The 22003-nt window shown below is 42.4% G+C and overlaps 1 protein-coding gene and 1 non-coding gene across 3 annotated transcripts; one reads left to right on the top strand and one right to left on the bottom strand.

Moving 5' to 3' along the window:
• Positions 1-1285: 1285 nt before the first annotated feature.
• On the bottom strand, positions 1286-13963 carry LOC138375390 (aldo-keto reductase family 1 member C3). 2 transcript variants are annotated; one of them, XM_069458929.1, is made up of 9 exons: positions 13818-13949; positions 11591-11758; positions 10266-10382; positions 8938-9015; positions 8365-8487; positions 5844-5953; positions 5410-5575; positions 3250-3332; positions 1286-1624 (listed from the first exon to the last, which is right to left on the bottom strand). In XM_069458929.1, exons 1-9 carry the CDS (start codon positions 13899-13901, stop codon positions 1582-1584), a joined length of 972 nt encoding a protein of 323 aa, XP_069315030.1. In that variant the 5' UTR covers positions 13902-13949; the 3' UTR covers positions 1286-1581. The 2 variants fall into 2 exon arrangements, with proteins under 2 accessions (XP_069315030.1, XP_069315031.1); XM_069458930.1 differs by lacking the exons at positions 1286-1624; positions 3250-3332; positions 5410-5575; ... (1 more) ...; positions 8365-8487; positions 8938-9015 and adding an exon at positions 10112-10177 and having other exon boundaries at positions 13818-13963.
• An 866-nt stretch (positions 13964-14829) lies between these two features.
• Positions 14830-14960, top strand: LOC138375442 (U8 small nucleolar RNA). The gene has a single exon (XR_011231512.1). It is a non-coding gene; the product is annotated as a U8 small nucleolar RNA (small nucleolar RNA).
• Positions 14961-22003: the final 7043 nt, after the last annotated feature.

Below are 22003 nucleotides of genomic sequence, written 5' to 3'. Positions count from 1 at the left end.
AATCTGTTTTTACCTGTTAACTCTGTGGTCCCCGACCCCCAGGCCACGGACTGGTACCAGTATGTGGCCTATTAGGAACCAGGCTTCACAGCAGGGGGTGAGCGGTGGGCGGGTGAGCTAAGCTTCCTCTGTATTTACAGCCGCTCCCCATCGCTCCCATCACCATCTGAGCTCTGCCTCCTGCCCCCTCCGCTTTCCCCTCCCCATCCCTGGAAAAATTGTCTTCCATGAAACTGGTCCCTGATTCCAGATGGATGGATTTCTGAATACAAAGGGAAAACATCAAAGCTCTTTTTTTTTTTTTCTGTCTAGGCCAGGAATTTGATTTTTTTGAACATTCCCAGTAAAATGGTAGGGTATTTTGGACTAACATCAAAACTAACTGAATTTTCACAAGCAAGTCCTTGGCAGAGGATAGAACTTGCTGGTGAGTTTATTTCCTCTCTAGTCCAGTATTTTCCTCATTAGCATAGGGGTTGCGTTTTTGATTGACAGTTAATATAAACTTATTCACACATAGAGGAACGGCCCAGAGAGGTTAAGAGAACAAGTGGTTTAAACACTGTGACGTATGCTTTGTGGATAATGTAGGAAGTTGGAAATATTTCCCATTGATGGCCATGACTGTCTCGGGTTCAACGGGAGAAGAGGAGTTTTGGAAGGTTGGCTTTGTTTGGGGCAGGCCCATCAGTTGTCAGGTGTCAGACATTTCCCCCCTACCCCACCCTGCGTTAACGTATTCACTCTTACCAAACTTGCTTGTCTAAATATGTTTCAATAGCGTTAACCACAACCTCCTCTCTGAAAAATATTGCTGACTCACAGTGATCAGAGGATTTTGTCGGCATGTTAGAACTGCTAAAAACACAAACCCGGCTTGCTGTACTTGCTCTGAGCTGTACAGGATCTGTGGATGGTACTAGCTGGTTGGAAAGAGACTCATAAAATGGGGCTGTTAATTTTTAAATCATTTTATCTCTTGGTGCTTTTGTCTTAACTATTTTCTGATGTTTTGGAATGCAAACATCCGGAAGCAAATGTGGAAATAAAAACCACCACTTTTCAGGGATGACTGTGTACATAATAACTTCCCCAGCCTGGTGAGTAGCAGATTTTTCCTGTTGCAGCTTAATAATGTCTAGGGATCTGAGGGAAAGTGAACTCCAGGAACCTGACTTAGCGAAAGGGCAGAGGGTCCTCTGAGGTGTAGGGGAGGAAAGTCTTTTTCTTTCTACCTAACTTAGGTCATTGACTGGGCCCTACAAATTACACAAAAGACAGATCATCAGGAGGAAAACAAAGAGAAGTTTATTAACACGTGCATTGTGCATTTGCAAGGGAGCACTCGGAGATGACTGACCCAAAGGGTGTTTAAAATTTGGGGGTCTAGATACCTAACTTAGTAAGGGAAAGGCGGGGGATAGAAAGCACTTACAAAAAAAACAAAGGAACGTTTTAGAGGTGCGTGGGGACGAAGGCTCTTGTTCTACAGGTCCAGTGAAAACTCTCTGACCTGAGGCGGATCTTCCACACCCACTCCACAGCAGCCGCTTCTGGTAGAAGTTGTGCAAAGGCTCCACGTTAATATTCATCCGAAAATGGGTAATTAGGATGGTCAGAAAGACTGAAAGGGAAAGAATAGTGCATAGTATGGCTGCAACGGCTGCATTAGTAGGGTGGTAGGAAAGTGATTTCTAGGAAGCTGCGATTAGGGCAGAAGCTACAAAACTTAATTTCCCGACTGGTTGTGACACAGAGTTTGCCTTTCTTACTTTCATGACCACAACTTTATACTACGTGTTCCTAAAAACTAATCAGTTATTCAAATTATATTCTCTTTCTGGAATATAACGCACAGAACACTCAAAGTCATACATTCAAACATATTTTTCTACATCTTTTACCATGGCAAAGAGATGTTCTATTCATTTTTATTTCAAATTGTAAATGAAAGTAGAAACTCATTCTGTCTTCCTTTGAACAAGGATAAGACAGCTAGATGCTCATCACTAATAAATACTTCTGAGTGGTAAATGTGACTGCTAATAAGTATACTGCCATTTTATTAATTGATCAACTATCAACACTAACTGCCTACAATATGCAATATATTACATTGGATTCAGAACTGTAAATTGTCACATATCAATAAGGCCCTTCTCCAAACAGCTATACTCTATGTAGAAATAACACACAAAGTGTAAAGTGATGAATAAATGACTGCTTATTCAATATTTAATTGGTGATAGGAATTACTAATGCTTGCTACTTCTTTTTTATATTTTTTCTTTCTCATTATTCCCCTCAAGGTAATAAAATATTAACAATGATAACGTATCTGTCAATTTCTGAGTATTTACGATGTGCCATTGTGCTTATCCCTTTTGATACATTATCTCATCATCTCTGTTACCTGTTAAAATCTCCGTTAGCAGAGGTAACATAACTGCTTGCTTTTCTCTTATTATAATAAAAGTTCTTTTATGAATCCTAGAATCTTGAGTATGGAGGAATAGTAAGCATCTTTTGTTGGCTATGAATAACCTCCAATGAGCGGACATTGCCTTCATACTCCTCCCTTGGTTTTTAATCTCTCCTCTCTAAAACTTCTCCATGCTCTGCATTAAGACCTCCACACTGCAGAAAATCTAAACCGAGGGTCCCTGCTGACCCCACCTTCCTGGAGGTAAATGCATTGTTTGTGTCGCCAGCAAACACCCACCAAGAAGGAAGAAAGAAACTAGAGAAACTATCAAGACACTAACTGACAGGATCTAGTGAACATTCCATGTGGAGGACACGGAAATTTCTGGCATGGACCACAAGGTTGATGGAAATGCCTTTAATCTGATAAGGAATCGAGTAGGTTTGGGAGAATGAGATATAAACAGAGATTTGGAAACGTGATTAGGCTACATTGGTAATATCCACAGCATATGTCCACTAGACTGTGGTAGACTTGAGAGGCCTGTATGGAAGGTGTGGACTCAGCAACGATATTGGATGCTCTGGAAAGTTCCAGGAGGCAGGAGTGCACAGGCACACGGTGACCCACACTGACCTGGGTTCACTCACCCTGTCAGAGAACAGAGCTCGGGAATAAATCCGGGAGGAAAGTTCCAGAAAGCTCCTGTCTCACCTAGACTCAAACTGGCCTGTGTCTTCCTGGGGTTGAGGGAACTTCCAACACCCATTCTACATTCCTCCCAGAAAGTAAAGTGAGAGAACACATCAACCAAAGGTACTTACATATCTGAGTTGAAATAGCGTAGATTTCTGTTTAGGCCATCTAGTACTTTCATGTCCTCTGCAGTCAACTGGAATTCGAAAACCTGCCACAGAGGTAGAAAATTCTTATTACTGTTAGACTGCGTAATTGCCAATCAAGAGTATCAGAAACTGTGGTGTCGAGGCAATACTTAAATATATGATGTTCCCAAAAGTTATGAAAGACATCAAGCCAAATACTCCAGTGGTTAATGAATATCGGGTGAAAATCATACAGAATCCCATGTCTAGATATAACATAGTGAAACTGCACAAGACGGCAGGCAAAGAGAAGATCTCAAAAGGTGCTGGATTAGAAACAAAGCTGACATTTTTCAAACATGTTAAAATCACAGACTTACGATATCCAGAAGAATCAAGAGGCAAGTTTTTGCAATATATAAGTTGATTTAGTAAGTTGGATGGATACAGTGGGATTTCTATATCTCATCTCTGAACACTTATGGTGTAAAAAACTTTTTTCAACACAATTCAAGCCAGGAACTGTCCAAATACAAATGATGCCATATTGGAAGGACACAGACACTGGCTGTAGAAGATCTGACTGTTTAAATTTGGGATACTTTAAATATCAAAAAGATGTTAACATTTGAACCAAATGATCCGTAAATCACTAGCAATGTTCTGAAATAGTGATACAGAGAATGAGAGTGAGAAAGAATGAAAAAATATCAACAATTTAACAAATGATGAATCTGGATAAGAGGTGTTCATTGCATTCTCCTTTAATCATTTCTGTACATTTGAACATTCTCAAAAGAAAAATAAAAAAGTTATCAAGAGACTATAAAAATGATCATATTTCCATGTATAAGTCTAAGAAAATATATACAAATGCCCCAATGGAGAAAATTATGAAATGTATTGAAATATGTTTAAAAATAACTTAAATAATTGGAAATTCATATCATGATCATAGATAAGAAATCTCAGTATTGTCAAGAAGTCAGTTCTCTCCAAATTTATCTACAGGTTCAGTGCAACATCAACCAAAGACCAAAAGAGTTACTCTTTCATACTGGCAGTCAAGAATAGTCAAAGAAGGATGTTTCTATAATGAGGGAATGGAAAAAAAAAAAAAACAGTAAGAGAAGGAGTTAGAAATAGGTTTTACCATTCTGGGCACAAGACTTACTTTCTAAGGTAAGTAAGGCAGTACACAAAGGAACATAGAAGCCAGTTGAGAGCCCAGAGGCCAGAGAAGTACCATGGACATTTAGTACAGGATAGAAGTGAAAAATTAAGATCTGTCAGCAAATATGGACCGATATTTAGCGAAACATTTTGATATAGATATGAAACTCATATATGTACATTTGAATCCATATTTCACATAATATTTAGAAAAACAATTCCAGTTGAATTGATTGATTTATAAGGAAAGACTATTAACAGTTTTTCAAGATAATATAGCAGAATGTTGTTGTGCTTCTGATATAGGAAAAGGCACAGCACGCATCAGTCACAAGGGAAAGGCATGAAGAATCTCACTCTATTAGGAGTAGAAGCTTCTGGGCATGAAAAGGGCCTAGACGTGGAAAGGCTTTGCATGTGTCCATGCCCTGCGTTGAGCTGGTGCCACGTGAGCAGGTGCAGCCCAGACCAGACGGCTGGAGGATGAAACCACACGGAGGAGAGTGGAGGTGCCAAGACCACAGCCCCGTCACCACCCTCACACAGCGGCCTCATCGTCCTGCTCACACATGAGGGAGCCCCCCCAGGACAGAGGAACTTGGCTACATGAGTACACAAGGAAATGAAAACACACACACACACACACACACACACACACACACTAATTTGGAGACTAAAGTTCACCTAATCCAAATCCCTCATCTCAGAAGATGCAGAGAAGGAGACGTCCCTACCACAGGGAGACAGAGTGTTTTGTAGACTTAATGCTCAAACCCAAATCTCTGTTTTCGGTCCAATCCTAACTCTCTCTGCTCAAGCTGCCTCTGCTGTTGTGGAGTAGGAGAAAGCCCTCAGGGAGACGCACACAGCACAGTGCACAGGAAGTGCCAGGGAAAGGGACTTGGCCAACGCTGTCTGGAGCCTCACAAAGAAGCATGCATGAGAAGGACCCTGTGCAGGAGTCTGAGGCCCCAGCCCCCTCCTCACCTGCATGTTCTCTCTGATCCGCTGCTCATTGTAGCTCTTGGCCAGGACCACAACCCCACGCTGCAGCTGGTAGCGCAGGGCGACCAGGGCTGGAGTTCGCTTGTGCTTTTTGGCCAGGGTACAAAGAACTGGATCTTCCAGGAGAGCTGGGGAGCTCGGGTCCACCCTGGAAGGACAGGCAGAAATGCTGAGCTCCTGAGGCTGCGTATCCGTTTGTCAGGAGCTTCCAAAGCAGAATCAGGTGTCCACGCTACGCCAGTGCTTCTCAGGGGTGGTCCCCGGGTCAGCAGCACCAGCATTACCTGGGATGTTGTCAGAAATGCGCCTGCTCCCCTCTCCCTGAGCCACTTGACAGTTAACGCTAGGAAACTGAGTATGGCATGACTGAAAAGTTCTCATCAGAATGGCGTTTTAGGTAAACCCTCTGTTCTTACCATCGCTTATCTCGTTGGGTTCCCAGAGCACTGTAGGCAACCAGAACAATGTCTTTTGACTTGCAGAAATCCAGCAGTTTGCTCTGGTTGAGATAAGGATGACATTCCACCTATAGATGGTCAAGATGGAAAAGCCACAGATTATACGAAATAGTAATATTAATATGAAAAAAGATTACAATAAAAGAAGCTCAGTAAAAAATCTGTGTAAAATTAAATTTGAACTGAGAATTTTAACCTCAAATAATAATCTTTTTTAAAAAGATAAATTTTATATCCTTGTCTCCTGAAAGAGTAAATAACAATGCCATTTCTGAGAACAAGTAATTCTATGAACCAGAGTTTGTTTTTTAAACACATTTGTCTGCTAGAAGGAGACATGGTCAATTTCAGATCTGGGACAAGGTAAGAACTCTTCGAGTTTGGACATCAAAGCCAGAAAAGCATTTGAGCCACAAAACAAGAATTAGAACAAAGGCTGAGGACACCAAGACTGAGGGAGAAAAGTAGTTTGGTATGAATCCTACTGGGGACTCTGTAGATTTGGGCATTTAAAAAGAATAGTAAAATCAATTATAAATCATAGGAAGATAAAAATTCATGGGTTCATAGTGATGAGAGGAAAAGAGAGAGAGAGGGAGAGAGAGAGAGAGAGAACAGAAATGTTTGCCTCCACTAGTAGTGACGAATACCTCTGTGGACACTGACCCTTAAACGTAAGTGTTAAGGTTTTATCTGTTCTTATTATTGCTGGAGGAATAATTCTACTTATCCTGACTTGGTGAGAGATTGTTTTTCACAGTAAAATGTCAGGTAAGAAAATTAAAAAGAGTGGTTAAAATAGAAAATAATTTTTTTAAAAACCCTAATAAATAAGAAATACCATTAGGAAATAACAATATACTACAAGAAAATAAAAATGGCATCTATACACACAACCATGTGAACATTGCTTACGGAGGATGACTTCCCTGTTTACAACAGTCTCCCAGCAGATTCTCAGCAACACAAAAAGGAAAACATATGTTACAAAGAACAGATCTGGCTACCACTGCTTAGCCAAGTGATCAAAACGGGCATCACTAACAGCGGGACAAACTGTAATCTCATGCCGTCTACCACGGTGTGATTTGAGGGGCACAGCAAGCTATGTTTAACTTCATTGCAATAAAGCATTCATATCTAACTTGTAATTTCCCAAACTAGGAATAAAGAACAAGTTTCTTGTTTCTTGCTTCTGAATTATTGTATTTTGATATCAAAATTGAATTCTTATTCAAAAAGAAGACCTATAAAACATATTTCGAAAAAAACAATGAAGAACTTGGATATAACTGGATATTGGAGGACGTGAGCGCATGCTGTTGATTTCCTCAGATACAATAATGGCCCTGTAGCTGGGGGAGAAGTCCACTCCTGTGTCATGCTTTTTGAGCTCTGTAGGAATGACTTGTCATGTCTACAATTTATTTTGAAGAGATTCAGCAAAATATCACACATAGGTATCCAGACACACTCATGTGTATGCCTGTATATTTGGCAACATGAAAAAAATGTCAACAGTTTTAGATATAGATGGTAACACGCCGATGTCCTATATCATTATTTCAAATTTTCTGAATGTTTGAAAATTGTCATAATAAAAAATTGGGTTAAAACTAATAGGAAAATCACATTGATTTCTTCACTTTCGTATTTGAAAATCATGGCACGGTATCACTATATACCAAATTCACAAATTTTTAGCTGATATTTTTCAATCATGGACCCTTACTCTTTGACTCCAAGTTGGTGAGTCGGAGCCCAGGAGTGCGTGCAGATCGATGTGTTTACACAAGACAGTTCATGGCAGCAGCACGGTGTGGGGTTGCGGGAGAAGCAGACTAGGCTGTGGGCGGCACCAGGGCAGCTCCATGCTCTGCCCAAGGAGCCTCTGTGTTGATTTCATCCACAGTCAACAGGTATCTCCATAACAGGTAACCTCCTCCCTCTCACTTGATGACTTCCACTATCTCCAGTTGATTATTAGTGTATCTATGCCCTTGTTCAAAAACCCCTGAAGTAGGCATAACAAGACAAAGGACTCAGGAATTTGAACTCCATTTCAACCCTTAGCACCCCTCTTCTCTAATTCTCACTCTCTCTTTATTTCTTGCTCATTCTGTATCTTCATAGCCTTCCTACCTGTACACAGTTTCCTCCAAATCACCTTCCCTCCTCTACTCTCTGGGCATCCTCACCTGCCTGCCGAGGTCTGATTAACCATTCCAGGCCTCCTTGATCAAATTTACCTCCCCAAATTCCTTCACACAATTTGGCACTAAGATCTTCCTAAGTTCTCACTAAGACTTTTCCAAGCAGAGATACAATTAAAAGTCCTCCATGACCTTCTAGACAGGGGCTTTGCTGTGCAGAACCTTCTGTTCCACAAAGTGAAGATGAAGGGGAGGGAATGTCAGCTGGCAAGAGTGCAGGAAGGAGGGCAGGAAGAACAGAAAGGAGAGGCGGCTGAGGTACTGACCTGGTTGCAGACAGGCTTGTACTTGAGCCCTGGCTTGTTCAGGATCTTCTCCAGCTGCCTGCGGTTAAAGTTGGACACCCCGATGGACTTGGCCAATCCCGCGTCCTTACACTTCTCCAGGGCCTGGGGAGGAAGGGATTGTGAAGAATCATTTGCGCAGTTGGCTGTAGATTACGGTAAATGCAACATAGAACTGTTAAAGCAATCACTGTCCAGAAATGACGTATCTAGCAGTGACTGTCAAGCAGAGAAAAATTAAATCAGAAAATAGGAGAAGAAAATAGTGGCCACAAGAGTTAAGAACTCCTGTGTCCTCCTTAGGAAACCCGAGAGGCTATTGCACATGGAGTGAAAGAGACACCTGTCTTCCTTGTCCCCAGTGCTTCTCCACCATTTTTCTTTTTCATTCCATTCATATGTTCTTCCCCCAGCACTCAGCCAAACTTCCCCTGTAAAGCTTGTGCGTGAGTTTGCAGAGCCAATGGTGCACATCCCATTGTTGCAAGTGGAAGATGGAAACCCAATTCCCCACCTCTCATCTTCCTCCTCTGTGTTTCCCCTCCAAACACTCACCTCCCACGTGGCACAGAGATCCACTGTGTCATATAATATTTTTCCATCTTCACCTTTTGGGATATCTTCCTCAGTTGGCTGAATCAGAAGCAGTCATTTTAGTGATGTCACAAATTAATGTCTCCACCCATAGCCATGCTCCCAGGTACATTTAAAGAGACTACTCCTCCATGAGAGAGGTGGTGTACCATTCCAGAAACTGATGTTTGCAAAGCATTCTACACATTGAGTCGTATGCCTTGTCTTTAGGGGACAGGCTTCCTCTAATCTCTGACGTCTATTACATGTCTGAATAAATACCATTTTCCCAAGTCCTGGTGAGATCTCCTAACAGTTGGCTTATGTTACTTTTGTCTTCCCCTATACATTCCTCTGGGAAATGCTCTTTCATTGAGAAAGACCTTCACATCCAGCACACATGGGTTGTGATCTCAGCCCAGGCAAGACGCTCAGCTCTCCTCGTCTGCCTGAGGGTGTCATGGTCCACAGACAGGACCATGAACCAAACATGGTCAATGGAAGTTCTTTTTAAGATTAATTTGGATGTGGGAAGACCCAGAGAATCTTCCATGTGTTAATGACTATGGGTCTTAAAGTGTCCCAAAGTCATAATCACCAGGACTGGTAAAGGTGGGACATGAAATCCAGCAAACTTGTTGGAATACACAGATAAGGATGGAGAAAAGTGTATGTTTCTGAAGTCTCTTTCCATTCCTGCAATGTAGCCATGGTTTGGACTTCTCATTTACATCATCCAATAAACTCTTTTGCTTAAATTCACTTGAGTAGCACACAGCACAGTAATTAAGGCCTAAGCACAGATACAGAACTCCACTGTGAAGGAACAGGCTGCAGTGGAAGCAGCTTTCCCACATCCCCATGCGGGTTTGTAGTGTGAGACCCACCCAGTGAGTTCCTCCAGATCTGCTTCAGCCGAAATGGGGAGAGATGATGGAAACTCCTGGTGCACCACGTGCAGCCATTTGGTTGGACACGACGGCTGCGTGAAATCTGTGCCTGTGACTATCTCAAGAGATGGACTGAGCAGCCCTAACAGGGACAGTGCCTTGAACGTGGCCATTGGTAATTCCTCAAGGTTTTGAATGAGGTTTTGGGTTGCTGTATTCTCTTCTCTTGTTGGCACACAGTAGAGAAGTGAGAGTTCAAACTTAATTCAATATAATGGGAATTAGGAATTACACTTAGGGTTCTTCTCCCATGTAGTAATCCCTACATCCACCTAAGACAAAGCTTAATTCAGCCATTCTTGCTAACAATGGTCATGGTAGCAGCAAAGTGAAAGAGGTTTGATCACACAAGTGGCCTACCTTGAAAGACATTGGAGAATGAATAAGGTACAGGTCAACATAGTCCAGCTGAAGTTTTTTCAGGGACGTTTCCAAGGCTGGCCGGACCAACTCTGGTCGATGGAAAGTGGACCAAAGCTACACAGGTTAAAGGACAAAAATTGTGTTGAATAAATGCTTTAGCCAATTTTATTAATTTGCTTCACTTAATATTTAGACATTTTCTTTCTGCTTCTAAACTGTTGATCGCTGGCAAAAAAAAATTCCCTTTCTTCTTGTGTTTCGTTTTGATCTGAACTATCCATGTGAACTCTATTATATATTGGGTATATAGTTAGGACATCTACTGAATGAGGGAAGTAAATTACTCAAAGGATATAAAATATTATCAAGTAATAATCATTCCTGTTATCTATATTATGTTTGACAGAACTTAGAGAATTTTGATAGTCTAGTTCTCTCATCCATTCAACCTGATGGGCAAGAATTATTATTTCCATTGTTCAGGAACTGAAGGGAAAAAGGATTATAACATTCTAACATGTGCTGGACACAACTGAAGAAGTTCCAGCTATTTGTTGTTTAATACTCACAACCTCTCTCTTTTTTTTTTTTTTTTTTTTTTTTGAGACAGAGTCTCACTCCGTTGCCCAGGCTAGAGTGAGTGCCGTGGCGTCAGCCTAGCTCACAGCAACCTCAAACTCCTGAGCTCAAGGGATCCTTCTGTCTCAGCCTCCCGAGTAGCTGGGACTACAGGCATGCACCACCATGCCCGGCTAATTTTTTTCTATATATATTTTTAGCTGTCCATATAATTTTCTTTCTATTTTTAGTAGAGATGGGGTCTCGCTCTTGCTCAGGCTGGTCTCGAACTCCTGAGCTCAAACGATCCGCCCACCTCGGCCTCCCAGAGTGCTAGGATTACAGGCGTGAGCCACCGCGCCTGGCCACAACCTCTCTTGTATTACTCTGTCCCTCTCTCTGATAAAGGTGGCAACTGAGATTCAGAATAGTAAGAAATATTACAAAGTCACCAAGAAGATAAGGAAAACTGTAATATGATCACATTCCTGTCTGATTTTATAGTTTATGCTGAATCACACTGATTTGAGCTGAGGGTCAGAAAAGTAAAGTGACTTTAAAGTCGTTAATTTGAACACAGCAGTGATGAGAAAGCCATCACCATTCTCTGCTTTTCAGTCTAGTTTTAATACGAGTACACATGTGGCTACAAGTTGAACTAATAAGCAGCATTCACCAACAATTACTGATCCTGTCATGTAATTGTCACCTCTACACCACCAGAATAGATAAATGTGCACATAAGCGCATCACGTACGCCATACCTTTGATGTGTAGAATATGTCCTCTCTCTTCACAGAGCCATCTGCAATCTTGCTGCGGATGGCCAGTCCAACCTGCTCTTCATTTCCATACAAATGAGCAGAATCTATATGGCGGAACCCAACTTCTATTGCATATTTGGTGACTTCCACGGCCCTACTCTTAGGGACCTAGAGGAGTAGCACAGGTAGGATTAGGAGAGCTGTGTGACTGAGAGGTAGTTCAAAAGCAGTGACTTTCACAAGAATCCACTTTTCCGCATGTCTTGCTGCTTGTTCTGTATGTGGACTGATGAACCCATCCCAGTTTTCCTGAATCCTTCCCAGTTTACTAACTCTATTACTGCAAAGGTTGGGCAACCCAAGGTTCCCTTCAGTCCTGGGTGATCACTGGTTGATCATAGGCATTGGAGGTCAGTCTGGAAGAAGACCCCTGGTCACTGATTTATTGGACAAATTAACATGGCTTAGCATATAGTTATACTTATTGTCATGATTATTTGTACATAGTGAAATTAACACAGGGAAAAGGCACACGAGATGAAGTATATAGATGAAGACTTCTATGAGTCCTCCCCAAGGACATTAAACGAACATACCACGTTCCTCCAGCATCATACATTGTTAGCACGTGGGAAAGTCTGTCTACAAGGGACACTCTTTAGAGGCTCAATTCCTAAGATCTTCACTGGGGGCTGGTGGCATAGACATCCTCTGTCTAGTACACACCTAAACTCCACTTTCCCAAAAGAAAGTGGGTATGTATGAACCCCACTGTTTGTACAAAGAGTTTAGTTACAGTCACCATATGTATCAGTTAGGAAATAATGAGAAATCCACATTTTTAGAGACCAGCCAGGGTCTAATTTTAAAAGTAGGTGTCACTAAAGACACCAGTCTTTTATGTTATGTCTTTTCTACACAGCCATTCGCTCTGCATCGCAGAACTGAACACTAGCAGCAAAGAGGAGTACTCTAGGGATATAGATTTATACATAAGAAATTAACCACAGCCTGTAAGAGATTATTTAAGTAGGTGTCAGTGCTAAAACTCAAGGCCAATTCTTTTATGAAAGATATCATTCCAGTGAAATTTAAAATTATTGTCCTATCTATCAGTTTGGATGAAGATTTGAAAGTACATTTGTTAAGTGACATACACCTGAATGAAACAAACTATTTTCCATTTCTTTTTAAGTATTTCAGAAAATTTCTTTTACCAATGAAATTACAAGGAGCTACCTCCTGGGCCTTCCTGTCCTCCCCTGACACCAGCCTGGGTCTGTCCTGTGCTGTGTAAGCACTCGCAGACTGACCAAGGCTGAAGCTTCAGGGGTGCCCTTGTCCTCACTTCTCCCTCATGCCGATTTGTATTACAAAGTAAATGTGTCCTGTCAGCTGTCCTCAAAGTATCTCTCTGCATATCCTTATGTCTTACAGATGAGAAACTGAGACTCAGGCTTTAAGGAACTAGTCCCTGGTCACACAATTCGTCGTCTGAGGACAATGTTGGAATGCAAATTTCCTTCCAGTCTAGCACTAGTTTAGACTAGGAAATGAACTTTTCATTTTGCTCACTTTCATGTCAGAGGACCACCTCTACCATTTTCCTACAAATTCAATGCATATTAGCAAGGACCAAGAATTAAAACTTTCTCTCCTTAGGTTCTAGCTTTCTACTAAAATGGTGTTACAGTTTCCTTTCAGGTAATTTCCCTAGAGAGGAGAGTAGTGCATGAGAAATTCTATTCAGTGCAGGTCCAGTGTTACTGTGTGGTGCTCAAGGCTACCAGCCAGCAGAACAGCAATACTCTCCCAATTTTTTAATGCACCTCATTATGGTAACTTTTACTAGAAAGATTGCTTTGGATCATGTTTACTTAGCAGGAGGAAAGATTTCTTGAGTCATAGAGAAATCACTGCCATTGCACTAAACCTCCCAGCAAGGGAGCTGACGGGCTGTGTTCCTGACGAGTGTGACATCATCTGCCAAGCTGGAAAAGTACAGAGACAGGGGAACAAACCAGAGCCCATAGTGAACAAGTGACCATGGACTAGAACTGGATGCACAGTGAAGTCTGACTACCTTCCATCTCCTACGTAGAATATCCCTAGCCTGGGAAAACTGAGAACCCAGGGAGTCCCCCAGAGTCACACAGGGAAATGATCCTGCCACTCACCCTAGGTGTCTATTCTTTCGAGTTTGCAACACCAAGACCCATTTTGTTACCTCTGGAGGTGCATAGGTGCCAAATCCCAGGACAGGAATGAAGTGGCCATCGTTTAGTTCCACATGCTGGTGTTTGGGATCCATCGCCGGCTCCTCCTCTGGCTAAGCAGATCCTGTTTCTTCTCTCTGCCTCTAACGGTTGGGCAACACCACAGTTACATATTGCTCAACCATGATAACAACAATGAGCAGGCAACGCCCAAATTGTACATTGTGCAAAGTTAATCAATGACATGTACAAGGAGAGAGTTGATTCAGTTTACGCAACACGTGAAGATATGTTGAAATGACTTTACATGTTTTTTATGAAAGAGAATTCTTAAGTAAATTATTATACATTTATAATAAAATCAATAATTTTTGCTGAGGTAAAATTTTTTATTCAGAATCTACACATACCATCATGAATTATTATAAGAAATTTGCAGTCTCACCAGTGATAATATATTAGACTATAGGAAATATCCAGCTACAAATCTGTTTTTTGTTTGTGCTATGATTATGCCCCTTCTTCATCATGCATCATTTCAAACAATTAAATATCTTATACACACACAATTTAAAGAAAGGACTAATAACTGCTTTTTAAAAAAGTTGACCCTCCATAAAAAATCAAAAATTAAAATTGAAAGGAAATTTCGCTTTTTACCTTTCCTGTCAACAAATTTATTTCTTCTTTCTTTGCTTTGTAATCAGAATATCCATTTCTGATGAAGTTGCATTCCAGATGAGGTTGCAATCCTGACAAGCGTTCAAAAAAAAAAAAAAAATTCTGATATGGTGCATATAGGAGTATTAATTATTAAGAGTTTTGGGCCTTTAGGCATTATTTGCAATATTAAAGCAATGCCTTATAGTATTTACATCTTCTTCCCAGCTTCATAAGAAACTATAATAACGTACAATAACTCCTCAAAAAACTGATGACTGTTTTATATAATTTGTGATCTTGCTAAAGCATGACTCATAAAGAAAGAACAAGAAACCAATTATAATAAACTGGCAAATAAACTTTGCATGTGACAATGGTTATATGCTCCTCCTTTTGGAAGGGCAGATTAGAACATGATTTTTGGAGTTCACATGATATGTGAGTAAGGTCTCTGAGTAATCAGGACATGCAACACCATGACTGCTTCTGATTCTTCCTGAAAAAATAGAACAAATTGGGAAACAGGTAAATTTTTGTACATTGACATAGTAAAATAAAAACCAGGTATGGGATTGTATTTGTGCATTCATTTAAAATTATATGCTTATAATTTTCTTTATATATAAAGAAATTAAATTTAGAAAGTTGTATCCAATTACAGAGACAGCGAATGAGAAAGCACTCAATATAATCACTTAAAACACCAAGTGTGCTTTATAATTTACAGTGGAGTACCTGAGCATGGTGCCATATTGACAGAGGAAGAATCCTTGACATGAGAGAATTGTTTCCTGTATGTAAAGATGTTAGTGCTTACCCCTAAGTGGCTATCTAGGGCATGCCTGATCATCAATGGGAAAATGCTGAACTTCAGGGCAGGAGCAAAAGCGGAGACAGTTGCCCAACAGAAAGATTCTGAAGTTCGAATCAGCCTTTGGAACTTTCACCGTAAGACTTGCAGGGCAAGCTGACTTTGACTATTAACTACGCTTGTTTATTCAACCTCTCGGCCATGTTGCAGGACCAAATTCTGTATCCGAATCAAAGCACAAAGGGGCCAAGCACAACTTTAAATATTAGAGAAGGAAGGGCCGGGCGCGAGGGGGTCGGAGACAGGATGGCTGACTAGAGACATCGGTGGCCAAATCACCTCAGAAAGAAGAAAACGTTTTAGTTGGGGGGGCGGGGGCGGGAACTAACTCGGGTGTAACTCTGCGGGGAAAATGCTAGAAACTACTGGAGATTCCATGGGAAGAAGTTGCTGAGAGGAACAAGAAGAAGCATGTTGCTAGAAATCGGCCCGAGAGGTCTGAAGCCCGGGGAAGAACAGGGCAGAGAACGAAACCAGGGCGCCATCGCACAGGAAGTGGCCGGCGCCGCTCTGTAAGGGGCGTCGCCCCTGTGCCCCGGAAGTTCATCCCGAAGCCTCCAAGAAGGAGACTCAGGAGGGAAGAAAATGGCGGGTTAGAAGCTGCCCAGGCAAGAAGGCAAACAGGAAGCAGGTGCTGCTAGAGATAGCTGTTCTCGGAAAGAACATTGTGAAACCACAGAGAAGCAGCGTGGGGGGTCTCACTGTGGGGGAATAAAAAGGAGATGGGTGATACATTTGAAAATATCAAAGCAGGCGGGGGACACCGGCCAACCCTGCAGGCCTGCGGCAGAGACGGGCTGGGGGCTCCAGCCCCAGCCGCAGATGCGCCCTGCCTGGTGTCTGTGCAGAGTCACTGCACCAGACAGCAGTGCGTGGGGATTGGGCAGCAGCTACAGGCATCCTGAGCTCTCGGATGCAGGGCGCCAGGTCTGCAGGGGCCTCAGCTTTGCGGCTACGGCCTTCCCATTGCCCCCACCGGGCTGGGGAGGCCGCGGAACAAGCAGAGGCTCCCCTAAGCTGGACCTGGTGCCTAGGAGTCAAGTGCCCACCCCAACTGCTCAAGGGAATCTAAGCACCAGAATTGACCCGAGTGCTACAGGGTTTGACCTGGGAGGCTTTGGCCGACTGCTTTTGTGGGTCTTGGGGAGAGCAGGGAGAATTCTGCAGTGCCAGGGCCACCGGAACACACCTCCATCCCGATCTCTGCACCCTTGTGGTCCCAGAACAGCCTACCACCTGCTGGGCCTTGACCCCCCCACCCTCCAGGTCAGGTCAGCCCTGCCGGCACCCTAACCTTAACCCTGCACTGCCCTGCTCCCTGCTCTGAGGCCCTGCTCAAAAGATATTAAATTGGAACTAACCCATGAGCACACATGTGCACAGAGGGAAGTAAAACTCAGTGGAAATCAACCCGGGGAGAAGGTCGGGGGAGAGGGGCAAAAACCTACCTAATGGGTTACAACAAACATTATTTGGGTGATGGGCACACCTTTAGCTGGGACTCAAGCTTTACAAAAGTGACCAATGTAACCTAAAACATTTGTGCACCCTTAATATTTTGAAATAAAATTAGGAAAAGAAGAAGTTAATTAAAAGAAGACTGCATGTTGTCAATAGTCATGTTTTCTGGAAGTTGCAACTATGGGTGATTTTTAAATCTTTCTATTTTTAAAATTTATTTTTAAACTAAGGCACCATTCCTACAAATCCTATTTGTGGTTTTCAAATTAATCTAGAATTATGCGTCACTTTTGCAATCTTAAGAGAAATGTTTACTTTTAAAAGGGAAAACTGCTCCTGACAAACTGAAGAAAATGGAATGTTCTAGCAGGTCTCCAAAACTCTAAACTCCACCCAAAACTGTCTTTGCTCAATGCCACAGACCTCACTTAAAGTTTGTATATTGAATCATACTTAATTGCTGGAATAAATCCCAAAGCAGTCCTACAAGTATTCTTTTTTATTTTGCTATTCATGATTAACTCTTACTTTTCCTCTGTAATGATGACATATTTGGATTGACATCTCCTGACTGACTCTAGCTGGGTTGCCTGTCCTGGACAGCACCACCTTTTCTTGTGAGTCCTGAAACCAGAATTTTTTCATTAGCTTTTGGGTGTCAGCCTTGTATGACTCCTGGGCTCCCAGTTGGCCCATGTGGACATGGTAGAACACGTCCCTGTCTCCATTTTCATGGCCTGGACATAGGACCAGAACTCCTTTGTCCCCACACACCATACCTCACAATTCAGTGTATTATCTCAACAGCCTTTAGCATGAACTCTCCTTGTCTTCTGGTTTTCACTGGACTTGAATTTTCCACGGACAGAATAAAACAGCCTTCAAGTGATTCTCCAGACAGGATTACTCTTAGGTCCACGTGAAGGTGGTCAAGGTGCCCTGGTCACATTCCCCACTCTCTCCTGCTGTGACCTCCCTTCTGTGTTTCAGGGATACCATGTTCCTCTCCCTCCCTGTGCTGCACTGTTCCTGGAGAAATAAAGACATAAAGGAAGATAAATCATTGTATTCCCACACATACAGTTTCTCAGGGTTCGAGGAGAACTTGAGGGACAATTTAAATCACAGAGTAAGTGAAAGCAACAGATTACAACAGGAATAAAATGGTATGTTAAGAAAAAACATGTATTCTATAAGGGGTTTATATTAATCTATAAGAAAAATTCTCAGATTCTCAAAAGACAAATTCTAATGGTCTCCTTTGTGTCTAAAATATTGGTATTCATTCCCTTCCCTGGCTCCACTGAGTCTCTGCTCACTGGCCCTGTCCCTCATTTTTGCTTTGAAAGGCTGAGTCACTGTGTGCAGATCGTGGTTCAGTTGAGTTCAGCTCATGCTGAACCTACTGCAATAGTATCTTACTAATAACGCCTGTCCTCACCTTATCAACTAACTTCTTCCTTTGTGAATCTCTGACTTCAGCAATTGCAGAGCTTGTTGCTGGCTGTCATGAGTTCATGGCTCCAGACTGCTGAGAAGCAGCAGAGCAACACCATGCTTACCTCCCAGTTATAGTGCTACTGAGTAGCAAGCTAATCTTTTGGGGCTTAAAAATGTGATTAAGTTACTTATCAAACTCTCTGGTAAGTCAAAATAAACACTTATACTTTTTTTTCTTAATCTTTCTTTTTTTCTGGGGAAAAACACTTACACTTGATAATTAAAATATCATTTCTCCATGTTCCTGTGGGGGAAAAAATTAAAAAGTAAAAAATAAAGAAAAAGAAAATAAAATATCAGCCAAGTATCTGCTTCAGGGAGGAGAACTTTAACTGCAATTCTGCTCCTTAAAGCCTTTCTGTTTTGAAATCATGCTTCCTTGATCTTCCCCTTTCTAGACAAATGTAAGGGAAAGTTTAGTTGAGTTTTCTCTGTTGCCAAAGGGGATAGAGACCTTTTCTCCCCCACCCTTTCTTAGAGCATTTCCTTGAGAAAAACCTGTATTTGTAAATTCTCTTCAGTCCCTTTGATATGCATCTAAATCTTTTGAAAAGCTGACTTAGCCTCTTGCCAGAATTGGAACCCAGGTTTGTTTTCTTAAGGGAATGAGTTGACTCTTTGAAATGTAAACACCAAGGCAGAAAGTCCATCTCCCTGGGTGCCCTGCTCCAAGCTCCACCTGCCTCCTGCCACAGGGAAGTTTTATTTCCCCCTTGGGACAAAGGTGATTGGCACAGATGCCACCCCAATTATCCGCTGAATTTAGGACTCAGCCCTGAAGGACTGTATAGAAAACGGTAGTGTCAAGTCATTACAGGAGGACCAGTTATTATTTATCTTGAGAACCGGGAAGGATTGTCTCTGCTTTGCTCTGTGAAGGGTGAGATCTCCTTCTGTCATTAGCAGATTACTTGTGATACTCATTGCAGCCTGGTTGAATGCTTTTTCACTAAGAAAACCATTTTCTGCCTTTTCTAAATTTGTGTGAATGGGTTTTCTGGGTTGACAGGAGAATTCATTTTTAACTATTTCCCACAATATAAAGGAGGAGGAACTTGACTGTCAGTTTCCCAAATATAATCAAAGAAAACTGTGATTGGACGCCTTCATGGTTCCATAATTTGTACCTTTAGTTTCATCAAAAAGGACACAGAACTACCCTCCCCTGTGCAGACTCCTCTTTGGGGCAGTCCAGTTACACCCCCTGACCTGAGCACGTGGACCCCCATCTTTCCTTCCCGCCCCCTGTCACAGAGGGAGCAACTGCAGCCCTGGGTCCCAGAACCACCTGGAGAGCAGAAAAGCCCCACCGCCCCATGGAGGGCCCTGAGCAGAGCACGGACATGCTTGGTTAGTACCGGGAGACATGAGCAAAGTGAACACTTTGCCATCGTGGTGCTCTAGTGTTCCAGAATTTCTGCCTCATTTCCATCAAAAATGCCTCCCTTACCTCTGATACATCCCCTTAGTAATTTTCCATCCACTCTCCCAGCCCCCTCCCCTGCTCCTTGGTTATAAACCCCCACTGGTACTAACTGGAGTCGGATTTGAGCTCAATGTCTCTCCCCTACTGGGAGACCCCATTGTGGTTGTCCCTGTAGCTAATGCCATGGTCCCCACTGAGTAGAGTCTTTCTCACCAGGCTTTTAACAGAAAAAGCCAAAACTCTGTAAAATAATTTAAAGAGGTTTATTCTCAGCCTAATATGTATGACCATAGCCCAGAGCATATGGCCTCAAGAGGTCCTGAGAAAATGTGCCTGAGGTGTCCGGGTTATAGTTTGGTTTCATACATTCGTGGAGAAAGGAATTACCTTTCCTGTAACCCTAGACTTATGTTCCCAACTGTCTACATGGCCTCTCCACTTGGATACACAGTGGGCATCTTAAACATAACAGGTCTAAGATGAACTCATGATCTTCCCACAAAGACTTACTTCTCCCATGTCCTCTTCATCTCAGCCAATGACACCCCCTTCCTTCTAGCTGCAGAACCCAAAATGTCTGGAGTCCACTTTTTCCCCTCTCACCCGTACAGCCAATATGCTAGGAATCCTTGTTGACCCTACCAAAAACTATACCCATATTCCCATGAATGTTGACCATCTTTACCACTCATACTGTGGTCCAAGTAAACATAATTTCTAATGAATTTTTGTATTGAATCCTAAGAGATGACCTATTTATCTTTTTCCAATAATATGATCCTACCAGAGCATCTGGAGTTATCCTTTGAAAACAGGTCGGTTTATTTCGCTTCTCGGCTCAGAGCTGATCTACTTTTCTCAGTATACAAGTGAAAGTTCTTTCAAAAGCCTATGTGATAGAGTCTCTCACTGCTGCTCTGGACCTCATCTTCTGCTACCATCTCCCTTGTTCACAAAACTCTACCACATCAGCCTAACAGCTGTCGTTTAGGTGTTGCAGGAACACACTTTCTTCACAGCCTGAGCACTTTCTGTTCCATGTGCCAGAAATATTCTTCCCCTGCCCCATATCCACATAACTCACTCAAGCTTTTGCTTGAGGGTCACTTTCTGAGTGAACTCTTTTCTGGCCATCCTATCTAAAATAGCACCTAATAGGCCCAATCCTCTGCGGCCCCCCCTCCCCACCTAGATCCCTCCCTGCCTTAATTTTCTTCAAGAATCATGAAAGAGCTCAGATTTTAACCTGACTTGCCATACCAAATTAGCTTGTTTCAAGGATGCTGGTAGAAGTCATGAAACTCCTGGGCCAGGGAAGAAGAAGAGTTTACTACACATGACAGTATCTGTAGCCAAAGTAGCAGCATTTTTGTGCAGGTTTTTTGAGCTGTTTCCAGAGGGTGCAGGGAAGGGGCCCAGTGTTGCCTGCACACTCGGTGTGTCCAGTTACAGGAGAATAACCTTGGGTGGAGGGAACCCAATCCTTTCTAATTGGCAGTGAGCATGAAAACAAAAATATTTCACCCCAAGATATACTTCTTTGACATGTTTCAAGATGGCTATTGTGAAGGGCTGGAAATACAGAATAAGCTTAAAACTGCCTTTTGTGGGGGATATTTGCCTCTGTAGAGAAAATCTGCATCGATGTAGCCAGGCTTTCTCTGTGGCCTGCTCTTGTCCAGTCTAGGAAAGATTACCTGAGAGTCTGACACCTTGAAAAGTCTGAAAGAAACGTTCACCTTCTATTCTCTCTGAGGGCTGCGACCTGTGAGGTTTCATCCACCTAATGAGACCACCATTGCCAGCCAAGCCTCCTCTGCTCTTCTGCCAAAACCTGCCATGCCACTGTGACCTGAATTGCCACCACCACACGTTTGGCCATGCTCCGAGCTTCCATTCCTTCTGTAGTTTCAAGAAGATACCTAAGCTTCTGAGCCCTACTGGAGTGTTGGGATAATCACTCTGCGACCTTCCTTGTGCATACTAATAAATTTATATGCCTTCTTTCTTATTAATCTGCCTTAGTCACTTGGATCTTCTTCAGCAAACCTTCAGAGGGCAAAGGGCAAGTTTTCCTGTGGCCCCTCCAGCTGCCGTTTGACCGGAGAGAGGTTTTTTTTTCTTTCTTTTGCTAGACAGTAAATATTCCTTCCATTTTTTGGAGGCAGCTACTACCTCTATATGCCAAAGCTGTTAACTACATACATTTCCTGACAAGGTAGTGAGGAATGAAGGGAAGGCCCTGCCCTGCTTATGAAATGTGCAGAAATGTGAAA

This window comes from Eulemur rufifrons, chromosome 25 (genome assembly GCF_041146395.1).
Source record: "Eulemur rufifrons isolate Redbay chromosome 25, OSU_ERuf_1, whole genome shotgun sequence".
NCBI lineage: Eukaryota > Metazoa > Chordata > Mammalia > Primates > Lemuridae > Eulemur > Eulemur rufifrons.
Note: the sequence above shows the minus strand (reverse complement) of the source record. Positions and strands in the feature narration are given on the sequence as shown.

Excerpts from the sequence above, each read along its gene's own strand:
- LOC138375390 (XM_069458929.1), bottom strand. The coding sequence starts at position 13,901 with ATGGATCCCAAACACCAGCATGTGGAACTAAACGATGGCCACTTCATT. Across the intron at positions 10,383-11,590 it reads ACATATTCTACACATCAAAG|CTTTGGTCCACTTTCCATCG; the intron begins GTATGGCGTACG and ends TAACCTGTGTAG. Across the intron at positions 5,576-5,843 it reads ACCCAACGAGATAAGCGATG|GGTGGACCCGAGCTCCCCAG; the intron begins GTAAGAACAGAG and ends CTGTCCTTCCAG.